General features: G+C 45.2%; 3 protein-coding genes across 3 annotated transcripts; 2 read left to right on the plus strand and 1 right to left on the minus strand.

Annotated features, from left to right (window-relative positions):
* Window positions 1–514: 514 nt before the first annotated feature.
* PCYB_052030 (hypothetical protein) lies at window positions 515–4,750 on the plus strand (the record flags this gene model as incomplete). Its single annotated transcript, XM_004221084.1, has 4 exons — window positions 515–1,223; window positions 1,373–3,683; window positions 3,881–4,230; window positions 4,309–4,750. The coding sequence occupies exons 3-4, from the start codon at window positions 3,881–3,883 to the stop codon at window positions 4,748–4,750; spliced, it is 792 nt and encodes a 263-aa protein (XP_004221132.1). The 5' UTR covers window positions 515–1,223; window positions 1,373–3,683.
* A 2,142-nt stretch (window positions 4,751–6,892) lies between these two features.
* On the plus strand, window positions 6,893–8,842 carry PCYB_052040 (hypothetical protein; the record flags this gene model as incomplete). The annotated part of the gene is made up of 1 exon (XM_004221085.1): window positions 6,893–8,842. A coding segment is annotated over one exon (1,950 nt), but the record flags the coding sequence as incomplete, so codon positions are not given.
* An 812-nt stretch (window positions 8,843–9,654) lies between these two features.
* On the minus strand, window positions 9,655–13,080 carry PCYB_052050 (2-oxoglutarate dehydrogenase E1 component mitochondrial precursor; the record flags this gene model as incomplete). Its single annotated transcript, XM_004221086.1, has 2 exons — window positions 9,655–12,649; window positions 12,926–13,080. The coding sequence occupies 2 exons, from the start codon at window positions 13,078–13,080 to the stop codon at window positions 9,655–9,657; spliced, it is 3,150 nt and encodes a 1,049-aa protein (XP_004221134.1).
* Window positions 13,081–13,735: the final 655 nt, after the last annotated feature.

Below are 13,735 nucleotides of genomic sequence, written 5' to 3' on the forward strand. Positions count from 1 at the left end.
TTTTTTTTCCCATTTTGTATATTTTTCCCTCTTGCTCATTCTACCTCTTCCCATTGCGCCGCCTACCAAACCGTGTTGGGAAAAAATCCCAAACAAATGTGCCAGCCGGTTGTGCCCTCCGTTCGGGTATCTTCTCAACTCCAAATAGAGGAGTGCCAAAGTTAGCTAAACATCCAAGTTAACATCAGGGCAAGGTGAAGACCCCAAGGTAGTGTTTAACCCTAATAAATATAAACCCAATCGGAGCTTACTTAACTGTCGACAATGCATGGAATTATGTGATGATGCAAAACTTCATTTTGGGAACGCTTTCGAAAAGTCACTTGGGAAAAAAAAAAAAAATACCATCAGCTGACAGGCAACAGGGAAAGGAACAGAACAGAAATTACTTTCTTTTCTTCCGCTTCTCAATCGGAACAACTGGCATAGGGGGCAGGTGGAGACAACCAGATCAGGTAAAAAAATAAATACAACAAATAGAAGTAATCCCCTCCCCCCTTCGCATGACACCCCAATGATGAAAACTAACCATTCACACGTAAGAACCAGTTTTGTGTACAGTGAAAAAGTGAACGAACTTGTAGAGAAAGTCATTTTTTTGGCCAAGAGCTTATCACACTACAGGAATAAATATGTGACGTTTTTGAAGGGGAGGAAGTGCGAGGTGGGGGGCGAAAGTGGAAGCTACACGGGGAAGGGGGATATACGAAAAAGCAGTATAAGTAGGAGCGGCAACAGCGAGACAGGCGGGGGGATAAAAGGAAGACGGGGAAAAAAAAACTATGCAGTGAAGCGCGCAAAATACAAGGAAGAAAGCCCAGAAGGATGCAGCTTTTTCCACGTCTTCACCAATTATGAAGAGCTCGTGCACGACCTACTGCACCTGTGCAGCCACGAAACGGACATATATATTGAATTTTTGTACACATTAATAATTAACAGCGAGCTGTTTAATCACTTCCTCTACATATGCACATTCACAAGTGGAGACAAAGACGACAAATTTTTGCTGCTAATTTACAAGCACTTTTTAACCCTTGTTGAGTATTACTTCTACTTCAACAACTGTCACTATTTCAACGAGCTGTATCATAGTCTGAAGGGAATTTATGATAACAAGGATGTGTGTGAAGCGGGTCTGCGGGTACCTCCGAGCGGGTGCGCCTTTCTGCGGGAAAATGATAAAAACTGCCTGACCAGTCAGGCAAAATGTGAACAAAATGGTAAAAAAAAAAAAAAAAAAAAAAAAACAGCGCAGTATAGTACACTGCGGAACAATATAGCTAGCTGGCTTAGCAAAATGGCCACTGCACACACATGTCCAAATTTACACTCATATGGGAACACCCCACATACTTCACACAACACGTAGATTCGACCATTCGGACGGAAGGAGAAAACAACTTTTTGTTCACCTACCCGAGCGAAAGCAGCGATTTTGTAAATTATGAACAAAGCGATGGAAGAAAGAAAAAATGCGAAATGAAAAACAGGAACAGGAAGACAAATCACTGCTTTTTTGAAGTGAACGAAGGTGGTAACACCTTTAAAGACACAGAGAAGCACCTTATTAATGAGCGTAACGTGTCCTCTTTTACGAAGGTGGTAAAGGAGAGAGAAGCTAACGATGTACGTGACGATGGCAACACAATTAAGACGGAGAAAAGCACCCATTCGAGTGCAATTTTAAGTAAATTCCTTTCACACGCTTCGGGCGATGCGGAAGGAGACAACAAAGGTGACTTCCACTGCAACTACAGTTGTGACGTCAACCATGGGGAGAAGAAAAAGAAACACTCATGTCACCGAGAAATGACACATCCATCGAATGCAAATTTCAATGTCAATAATTTTTATAAGTTAAAAAATATGTTTTTAATGTTTAATAGGTTAAATTATGAGCATTTGTATATCCTTCTGTATTTTTCCCTGTCCATTTTGCCCACACTTTTTCACGTGTATCTCACGAGGGTGTTAATAACACGTAGGGAGGAATACCGCATCAGTCCCTACCTCATGTACGTAGCCAAAAGGATAAAGGAGCGCTCCATTCGTTTCTTTAAATTTGACTGTAACGGCACAGCGGGGAAGAGGGGGTACAGCGAGGTTTCCGTTAGAGGAGAGACCCACAACGGAGTGGACAGCACTGGCTCGATTAACAATAGGAATCTTTTTAAGGGGGATGTGCAAAAGGGAGTTCATGCAGGGGAGAGGCGGCACGTAGGGGGAGATCAAAGTGATGTAGAACGCGGGGAGCAACGAAAGGGTGCACACACCGCTTGGGACGAACCGAATGACAAGCTGTGGGAGCACATTAACCGCCTGGACGTGCAGGCAAAGCTGGATACGCTGATAACCGGAGGGGACCCCAGCAGGGACTACTCCGCCGTATTTGGAAGAAACATAAGCTTGTTGCACGCGTTCGAAATTAGGGGCGACTTTGAGAGTCTGAACTATGAGGTCGTGGATGAGCAGGAGGAGAGGAGTGGCAACGGGAAGAAGCGGAGTAGCAACGAGAAGCAGAGCAGCAACGAGAAGAAGCGCAATAGCGAGAACAAAGCAGATGGAAACACGCACAGGCATGCGGGGAGGCGCGCGAACCAGGCAAATCAGGCCAATCAGGCGAGCCAGGCGAACCCCGCCAATCAGCAGAACCGCACCTCCGGGGAAGCCATTTCGAAAGGGGGCCCCAAGGAAGGACGGGGCAGCACAACACACGCAGGGCCATCACACCAGGCGGACGACGTGGAGGAAAGAGCTTCCATCCAAAGCGTCCCTCTAATGTCAAGGGAGCGCACCCCCTTGTACGATGAGGAGAAAGAACTGCAAGAAGTTTTAAAAAGGAACCTACGGTGGAATCGAATCCACTCATTTTACCAGAGCGAGCTGAAAACTCCTTGCGGGTTGCAAAACGCACGAGGATTGCAGGATTTTATAAAAAGCATAAGTATTATCTGTAGCGAGCAGTTTTTCTCCTTTTATATGAACAGGATAGACATGAAAAAGTCGACCGAGGGATATTACCACCTTTTACAAGTGGACGAATGCAGTAGCACATTGATGAAGCACAAGAAAGGAGAGGAGGCAGCACATTTGGCTGAGCGGCAGATGAGCCATCCAGGTAGCCATTTGCACATGCCAAGCCTGCATAAGGATACCACGCTAATACATAACGATTATATAAAAAAAAAAATTAAAAGAAACAGATTGTACACGTACAAAATTTTTAATAACCAAATTGAGACTCTGCTAAATTCGAAGGAGCTAGCTGAATATATTAAAAAGCAGAAGGAAAGTAAAAAAAAAAAAAAAAAAATGTCAAGAAAAAAAAAAAAGGAAAACTTCATATATATGCAATCACAGAGTGGATGCCCCCTACTAAACAAGAAGAATAAAAAAAAAATTTCGGACGTACCTTTTACGTTTGCGCAAAATAAAAACGAGAACTTTATTGAATCGGATTGCAACTCCTACGAAAATAGTGACTCTAGTGATAACCTCTCTATGTACAACTACACAAAGGAATACTACGCAGACAATGGATTCAACATAAATGAGTTTATTTTTTTTGTACTAAATTCTTTTTATCTGTTCATGCATATTCACAACGTTTATTTTTCGTGCACCTATTTGAATGTGCTCCTTTCTTACTCGATCAAGTTGGTGTTTAAGTATAGCGATCGGTGTGTTGGTGCTCGATTGTCTCGCCTTCTCCGTGGCCACGTGCCAGGTGAGCACACTAAACCCGCAGCAACAGGGAGAGTGGAAAAGAAGTGCGCCTTTCCCAAGTGTACCTACCCCTACACACGCATACACTCATTTGTTACATGTACACGTGAATATTATCCCTACTTGTGACCCCTAACCACCTCTGATAGACATGCAGGCCAATCCAGTCGATACAGTCGAGGAAGAGATTCCGTCTTTCGCGATACACAACCGGATGAAGATTGTCAGAAAGGGATCGAATGTACGCGTGATGAGGTCGCACAGGCAGGAAGGAGATCTAAGTGGAATAACTACCCCCCAGGAAGGAAGCGAATTCGAAAGGATAAAACAACTCTCCGAAATGATCCTAATGAAGAAAAAATTTTTTAAAAAAAAAAAAAAAGAAAGAAACCTTAATTGTAGCTTTTCCCCCACGTCCAACAAATGTGGAAATAAAACTACCCTGCTCATGAACACATTTGATATCATTTTAAATTCTTTTCTAGATTTATGCATTTCCCTGTGTAGTGTCGACTTCAATTTTGTGAGTGACAAGAAGAAGCGACCCAACCGATCATATTTTTGTAATAATATTTGCAGGTACTATCACATGTTGAATAGGCAATATAAAGAATCCGCTCTGCGGAGATTTAATCGAGCCAATTATAACCACTCGGTGGAAGCGTACCTTTTCTACTTTGACGAGCTGAAGAAGCATGCGTTGTTTTCAAAACGGATAGTTGAAGGGGGCAAGAGAGAAGAAGGGGAGGGGAACCCCCCCCGCAGTGGACACAATCGGAATGACAGCACCCACCTCAGTAACCACAGCGACGGAAGTGGCTACAGTCTGTATTTCTCAAAGGAGAAGCGAAGGCGAAGAAGGGGTACCCCCCGCTTGGGGAGCAACAAAAGGGAGAAGAGGGCGCCAAACGAGAGGGAACATAAAAAGGGTGGGCTAGCCGAAGGGGTGAAAAATCACACGGGGAAAAGGCTCCTTAAAAAAAAAAAAAAAAAATGGACGACTCGATCTTTTCCTACATGATGATGGCTCGGGGAGGCGCAAACACCAAAAGTGACACTTCTTCCTCGATGAACGAAACGGAGGAAGATCACAAGGGGGATTGCCACACGGGGGGTTACCACACAGGGGATTACCACACGGGGGGGTACCACAACGGGGGTGTCCCGATCGACTCAATCAACACAAGCAGCGACGGCAGTTTTCTCTTTTTAAAAAAAATGAAAAAAAATAAAAAAAAGAGTTTACGTGGACGAAAATAACATCATAAAGATGCTAACGAGTGTAGGCTGCATTTTCATGAACAACATAAAATACAGTGTAGGAATTACGATAAGTAATTTGAGGAGGATACACAAAAATGGTCCTTCAAATGAGGAGAAGGATCACTTCTTTAATAACCTTAATGGGGTTTTTTATTGCCAGAAAAAAAATGCCCACTTGGCTAATATATATAATCAGTACTTTGTGTCTTTTTTGTTTTTCTTCAAAATGCACTACCTTTTTTTTTTAATAAAATATAAGTGTGAAAATGAGATTTTTTTGAAGGCCTACTGGTTCCTCTATGCTGTTTATTCCATCACGCAGGGGTGAGCACCGGCGGGGATGGTCCACCCGCCGCGAAGGGTCCACCTGCCGCGGTTTGTGCAGATCGACCCATTCGACCCATTCGACCCATTTTGTAAAGGAAGGCGGCGGCTCATTTTTCTGGACTCTCCAGCGTGGATGTGTCGCGAAAGTGGTTAGCAGAGGGACCATCCGTTTTATATATACTTTTTTTTTCTTTCTTTTTTTTTTTTTGACTTACACAACTGATGAAGGGGAGTTCACACGTGGGAACTCTTCCGCTTGCTTTCTCCATTTTAAGCGAATCGATTCATTATGGGAGGGGTTGCCATTTTTTGCAGCCCCGCCCGATCTGCATGTGTAGGCGCAGCTGCCATATCTGCGCGTTCAGTTGACCTCTGCATCTGCAGATGATGGGAAAAAAAAAAAAGAAGCATATGATCCATCCCCTTCTGTGGTGTAAACATAGAAGGAGGGGTTTGCAAAATAAAAGGGGCTGATTTTTCTGATGCACGAGAGAGTTGCGACCACGAGGAGTTAACTCTTAAGTGGCAGTGTTTGTGGCAGTGATTGTGGCAGTGTTCGTGGTAGTTATTGTGATAATTTTTGTGGTAGCTATTGTGGTGGTGTTTTTATTTATTTACTTCATTATTTTTTTGTGGCCCAAAGGGAGAACTTCCTTTCTGCGCGGGAACAGCAGCGTGGCCATTTCGTGAAGCTGAGCATGTAGGTGGGCTTTCGCTTCCGTAAGGTAAAGAGCCTTTTCGAAAAACTGCTTCTCATGAGGTCCCTACCAGAAATTAATTCCTATGCAATGTACGGCATGTGTGTGTGGAGAGATACATGTGCAGAGTATGACCCGCGGGTGTAGGGGAAGAGACTCTGTGGGGATTGTGCCCCGTCCGAGTGATTGACAAGGAAAACAACACAAAAAAGATTAGGGGTCTCAGGGGGAGGAGAGTCCCCTTTTTTTTTTTTTTTCACATAAATATCGAGGTGGAAGGCGGACTCGAAAGGGGACTCACGAAAGGAGGTCCTACTTCAGAGTGGGTCCCAGTTGAGGAAGAAAAAGAAGTAGGTCGAAGGGGGGGGAGCGTTGTCACTTATTTGCAGTGTATCCAAATGTGGTTCCCGAAGTTGCTGCTTTGGCTGCTGCTGCTTTGGCTGCTGCTGCTCCTAGTGGATGTGTGCGAAACGCGCGCGAGGGGGAGCAGGCAAGGCACCTTTTTCCTTAACCATGCGCTCGTCCCGCGGCAACGAAGGGGAGGCGCCTCCAGGGCAGGGAAGGGGAAGGCGGTGAAGGGAGTGGAAGCGGCGAAGGGAGGAGAAGCGGCGAAGGGAGGAGAAGCCGCTAAAAGAGGAGAAGCCGCTAAAAGAGGAGAAGCCGCTAAGAGAGGCGGGGAAGTCCCCGGAGAAGCCCCCGATGAAGAAGCCCCCGATGAAGAGGCGAACGAGCATAATCTCAAAATTAACAAATTCGAACCGGAGGAGGTCAAAATAAACTCCAACCTCAACGTCAACATATTTCGCACCACCAACGATAGGACCTCTGCATACGATGAAGGGATCTGCATTTACAGCCTTTTGAAAGACATAGAGATGAAGGATGTAAATAGGACACCCTCATTTAGTCAGAAGCTAGCTAACGTACATTTACAGAAGGAAAGGGATTACATAAAGCTCTACAAAGGTGGAGAAAAAGGAACCCATTTAGATGACCCTCTCATATATAGAGATACAAACTACCAACTACCCTACGTCCTAAACTACTACCCAGATGACATGTTTATTTTTAATTTCGATGGAGTGATAAATATGAATAAGCAAGAGAAAATTGTTGTGGCGTTTTTGACTTTTCTTCGTTTATTTGAGAAGAGGTGTGGGAGAGGAACCTCACAGAAGGGGTGGTACCCCTATCTGCTGTTTAACGGGAAGACCATCGAGGGGTTACCCTTGTACGATTTTGTTCAGTCAAGGAATTATCTCTTTAGGGAAGGAGAGTCAAGCAGTAGTGAACCACCCAAGAGTGACGACCCGTTCATTCTGTTGAAACTCATCCCAAAATTCCTTTACTCAAGATTTCTTTATTTATATAAATTTTTAAAAACCACAGAAGACTTGGTGATTGCGATTAAGTATGTGTATGACGAGATGGATGGCATATGTACCAAGTACAACTATGACATTAACGAGATGGTGCGTATTTGTCGAGAGAAGAACTTCATGCAGGCGAAGCTGGAAAAAGTGCGCGAGTGTCTTCACGGGGAGGAGGAGAAGCTCCACCAGGGAAATAGGAAGCAACCCGTAGGGGTGGAGTCCCCAAACGGAACCCTTCCCCCGTCGCACCCTGCCCAGCAAGCGCAGTTACACAGTGACCAGCAAGCAGAGCTACACACAGACCAGCAAGCGCAGCTACACACTGACCCGCGAGCGCAGCTGCACATTTACAACCTCGTGAAGGAATTCACCAGGGGCACCTTTAACCCATCCGTTATCACCAAATATAAGAAAATTGAAAATTTCGAAAATGTCTTTCCCAGCTTCCACAACGACTTTGCAGAATTTTACAAAAAAAAAATGAACCTTAAGTTGTATGAACGATATGGAGTAGATCCTAAATGGGTTCGAACCCAATTTGAAAGAACGAGGAAATTACTCAAGGAGCATGAGGAGGATGCATATGTCCACCTGATGCAGTATCGTTACCCTTGTGAAGCATTGAGTGAACAGGAGAGGAAGAACCACAGGACGTTTAATACATGTGCAGTCGATTTGATTAATCACAACATAAACGTTTTTAAAAAACCCATCTATGTCGTTTCTACCATGGAGGATGGTGCTTATATTGAATACACTCTCAAACTGTTTGGCGTAGACATTGCTAATAAGGGGGACTCACACCTTCTGCGCATTTTTGGGAAAGACTACCTACGGAAGGGGGAAGAATCCCCAAGCGAGGGGGACTCCAACTCGGTAATCACTAATTTGAAGAGACTCCTCAAGTCTCCCTATTTTGCAAAAAGAGAGTCTACCCCCCCTAAGGGAGGACGCCAAGGTGACCTTCAGGATGATTATCTATACGATCCATACAACGTAGACTTGGAATACCTGAAGCACCAGGAGAAGACGAAAAAAAGAGACTACCACTTCCTTAACCACAGGTACTATCTCGATATGCTGAGGGAGAAGTGTAACATGATCAATTTTGTTATTGAGAAATATCATCGAGGGGATGAAAGCATCCACATAATAGACCAGAAATATGAAGACCTGAATGCCATGTGCAACGATAGTCGCTTCAGCCACAAGGTTCGACTGTACCTTTGCGAGTGGGGTTATAACTCCTATGCAGATCGACTAAAAGCTGTACATAACGACCGAGTTAAATCCTTTTCTCAATCGTTTAAGCTCCTATTTTTGTGTTGCACGCTGCAGGACAGCCCGCGCCGCGAGCACACCCACGGCCGGGGACTGCCTACCGACTTCTACACCAAGTTCATGCTCAAGTACCTCCTCAAAAAGGGGCTCCTCACCCGGACGGAGGCCGACGCGTAGCGGTTGCTAGGAAGCGGTTGCTGGGAGGCGGCGGTTGCTGGGAGGCGGCGGTTGCTGGGAGGTGGCCGTTGCTGGTCAGCTGCTATACCGCCTATAGCCTGGCTCCTTTCTGGGTGCCGTTCGCACCGCGCTTCTTTTTTTTTGTAACCCCTGAACGAAAGCCATTTTGCTTGCCTGAAAGGTGGCCCATCCCCACGGCAAGCGAAGCGAAGCTCACCACGAGCGCTTCCCAACATGGGTAGACTTACACCACGGTTAAGCGGCCCTCCGAAGGGACCTCCCCTTAAGTGTGCCCGTCTCTATGACCTGTGTCCCCTTGGGGGAGTAACTACCCCCCTTCAAAGTCAGCAACGTAAAGGCCACGTGTTACATGTTATGTGTTCATGCGTTAATACGTGCAGGTGTTCATTCGTTCATTCGATCGTGTGTTCTTATCCATCTGTGGGGACATCCCCACCAAGTGGACCCAGCTGACAACACGAGGGATCAACTAGCACGCCCATCCCACACATACACCCCATTGGCACGTCTCCACTTTGCGATTTGACCTCGTTCACGATGAGCAGAGGAGGAGAGCAGGGTGGAGACTCTCAGTGAAAATGAAGAATCTGTACATTCCCGTTATTCGCAGATGTTCAAAGTGTAGAATGGAAAAAAAAAAATAATGATAATAAAATAATAAGTGCACGCGCGCTGGGGGGGGGGATGCCTCGTCAGCACGCTCTTAGGCGTGCAGGTGTAGCGAGACGCGCTCTGTGTAGATGCACATGGCTTCTACCGCTTCGCTGCACCGCTTCGCTGCTCCGCTACACCGCCTCGCTGCTCCGCTGCACCGCGGCGTACTTGTGCGCGTGCATGTGGTGCGCCTTGGACAGGTTAAAGGCGTCGAGCAGAAACTCGTCCAGCTGGTAGAGGTGGAGGTTGAGGTCTCCAGCGGACTGCGCAGCGTAGACGTCCCTGCCGGAGTAGAAAACTTGGGGCACTTCAATGTCCCAATCGGGGTTGTCCCTTTTGAGCTGCTGAATGGCTGCCTCGATACGTCGAGAAACGTAGAACCAAGGTCCCATATTCATGTGTTCTTCCTGAACCCAAATTACATCTCTCAAGTTTGGGTAGCTCTGTAAATCCTGCATGAACTGTTTAAAAGGAAAAGGAGACAACTGCTCAATAGTTGCTATCGCAATATTTTTAATCTCATTAGCTTCTCTATAATTCAACAGATCGTAGTAGACTTGACCAGAACATAAAATAATCCGTTTGATGTCATCCTTTGGATTTAATTTATGTCCTTGTTGTTCAGGTAAGTAAGGAAGGAACTCTGTGGATGAAATAAAATTTTCTATAACATCAAATGCCATTCTCATTTTTAACATTTTCTTAGGAGTGATAGCAATGAGTGGTTTTCTAAAGGATCTATGCATTTGTCTCCTCAAAGCATGAAACAGATTAGATGGCTTGGTACAATTAATTACTTGCATGTTATGTTGCTGTATTATCGTTTTATCCTTCTCCACAGAATATGTAGCTATGTCTTCCCTGTCATCACATAGCTGTAGAAAACGTTCAATTCGAGCAGAGGAGTGTTCAGGACCTTGTCCATCATATCCATGAGGTAAAAACATTACAATTCCTGATTGTTTATTCCATTTTGTTTCTCCAGAAGCGATATAATTATCTATCATTACTTGAGCCCCGTTAGCAAAATCACCAAATTGAGCTTCCCATACGACTAGCGCATCTGGGTGTTCATAACTGTATCCTATTTCGAACCCTAACGCTGCATATTCGGAGAGCAAGGAGTTATTCACCTCTATAGTATGTGGTGTTTTAAGAGAGTCAAAAATGTTATACGAATCATAGGTAACCTGATCATGAAGTACTGCATGTCTATGGGAGAAGGTCCCTCTTTGTGAATCTTGTCCAGATAGTCTAGCATGAAATCCATCAGATAATAATGTGGCATATGCCAACAGTTCTGCTGTCCCGAAATCGATATTATTTCCTGTATTCAAGCTATCAATACGTGCTTTAAACAACTTGGTAATAATCGGATGAGCATGGAAATTCTCTCGTATTGTAAATATTTGCTTCCCTAAATCTAGAAGCACTTTTTTCTCTACTCCTGTTTTTCTAGATGGAGAAAATTTCTGAGGAGTAACCATATGCTCCCATTGTGGTAGGTATTTCTCCTTTGGAGTTGGAACAAATGATTTCGATTTTTCATATACATCTTCGTATAAGTTATATATATCTGTTTTGTTTTTTTCAAACTCTTCAAGAGTGATTACTCCTTCACGGATTAGCTTTTTACTGTATAGGTCCAAAACGGATTCATGTCTTGTAATTATATCATAGAGTAACGGGTTCGTAAATTTAGGCATATCTAGCTCGTTATGTCCGAATCGACGATATCCCACTATATCGATAATGGTGTCAATGTGGAACTTGTTCCTTATGTCTAGTGCTAACTCGAATACGTATGTTACTGCTTCTGGGTCATCTGCATTCACATGGATGATTGGAATATCTATACATTTCGCTATATCTGTACAATATTTACCTGACCTTGCATCTACCGGATAGGTAGTGAACCCAATTTGGTTATTCACTACTATGTGTATAGTCCCTCCGACGTTGTAACTTGGTAGCTTTGACATTTGCAACGTCTCGTATGCTATCCCTTGTCCTGCTATAGAGGCATCTCCATGGATTGTAATCGGGAGGACTTTATCCTTTTCTTTATCATTACAGTAATATTGTTGTGCTCTAGCTTGTCCCATTAAAATTGGATCTACCGATTCTAGATGTGATGAATTGTCTACAATACCCATGTGGATATATCGATTAGATTCTTCATCTAAGTGATCAATCTCTACACCCAAGTGATACTTCACATCTCCTGTGTTTCCCCATATGTTATCTGTGAAGCCTGTCTTACCTCTAAATTCTGACATCATATTCTCTAATGGTTTATGTAGGACATTAAAAAGAACGTTCAGTCGACCTCGGTGAGACATACTCATGAGTACACTGTCAATGTGTAACATGGCTGCTCTCGAGATGAGAGCCTTCATCCCAGTAATGAGCGTCTCACATCCGTCTACTCCAAACCGCTTCGTCGTAGCGAACTTTGCTGCCATGTAATTTTCAAATATAAAAGCTCTTGCTGTATTTTCTAGGATCTTTCTTTTTGCCTTATTATCATATTGGAATTTGCGATCCTTTTCGATCCTCTTCACGATGTAGTTCACGACATTTTCGTCTGTTATGTGCATGTACTCAAAGCCGATTGTCCCACAGTAGGTCTGTTCTAATCTCTCGATTAAACTCCTCAACGTGCTTGTCTCCTTTTTATCACTCGAAAAACCAGTAATGGATGGCAAGTCGAAAGAAAATTCTGCATCTAGATCTTCCTGCGTGAACCCAAAATCCGAGTAGCTCATTTTTTTCTTGTCCGTTTCATTTACAACGCTACTGTACGGAGGTGTATTCGGCAGGGGTAACGGGTTTATGTTTGCATACAGATGACCCTTCTTTTGGTACCACCTGATCAGCTGCACTATTCGGGCAATGTCGTATATATTTCCCATCCTCCCCTTATCAAGCATTTCATTATTTACGTATGTGATTCTGAGATTGCTATTGCTATACTTGGGGAGTAGCTTCTCTCCCATTCTGCTTCGAATGTCCCTCTCTGCTTCCTCCTTCGTGGTCAGCATGTGAGGGATGGCGCTCCCCAGAGACCCCGTTTCTTCTGACATCTCCGCGAAGTAGTGGTCCCATGACTTATGCAGCGAGTTCCTACGAAGGGGGTGTGGAGGGGCAGTAAACGGGGTTAGCAGCGAGTCAAAGGTGTCACTTGGGGGTGCCACTTGGGGGTGTCACTTGGGGGTGTCACTTGGGGGTGTCACTTGGGGGTGCCACTTGGGGGTGTCACTTGGGGGTGCCACTTGGGGGTGTCACTTGGGTGCGCTACTTCCGTGTGCTACTTCCGAGTGCTACTTCCTAGTGCTACTTCCGCGTGCCACTTAGCCGCGCCACGGCGCACCTTGGCAGCTTCGAAATTTCGCTGCTTACCTGTCTTGTCGCCATATCCGGTAGGCGCCCTCAATGTAGGCAGCCATGCTGGGGTTGAAGTTGTCGCTGCTCGCGTACCCACCCACGTGGAACCTCCGCCTGAGCATCTCTCCATTCTCCTTCATCAGCTTATTCGAGTGCAGTATTTTCCTCATTTTGGCAAGGCCACGTCTGTACAAGTCTCTGTGGGGTCTGTCGGCAGACGTGACCACGTGTGTGCAAGTGTTTGTACAGCCTGTCGGTAGACGTGACCCCTCTCGCGCTACTTCCCTCGTGCTACACGTTTCGGTATGCACACTGGTGGGAGGTCCGGGTGGTCAATGCAGGCAACTCATTTGCGCAGAGAGGGATAGCAGAAATGGCCTCGAGAAACGGCTTCGAGAAACGGCTTGTGTACAGATGTGAACGCTGAGCGCGCAGGGGCCCCTACGTCCGTTCATTCGGGTGGCTCTGTGGGGGAAGTAACAAACTATAAGGATGGAAAAAAAAAAAAGGAAGAACACACCGAGGGGGTGGTGGATCTTCAATCAAGCGCAGACTCTCCACAAAAGGCCCACGCGCATAGCCTCATGTATGTATGCTGATTTTGCTCAGCCTGCTTGCGAACCCCCTCATCGACGCACCTCTCCAGAGAAGGCGCACAAAAGGGGATACAAACCTTCGCGCTTCGCCCTTCGCATTTCGCACCTCACAACTTCGCCTTTCGCACTTCACAACTTCTCACTTCTCACTTGACAAAAAAATGAAGTCAACTAGTTTGCTATGCCACGTGGGTGAAATGGGGACCTGAGCCATGGGGAAAGGAAAAAA

This window comes from Plasmodium cynomolgi, chromosome 5 (assembly GCF_000321355.1).
Source record: "Plasmodium cynomolgi strain B DNA, chromosome 5, whole genome shotgun sequence".
NCBI lineage: Eukaryota > Apicomplexa > Aconoidasida > Haemosporida > Plasmodiidae > Plasmodium > Plasmodium cynomolgi.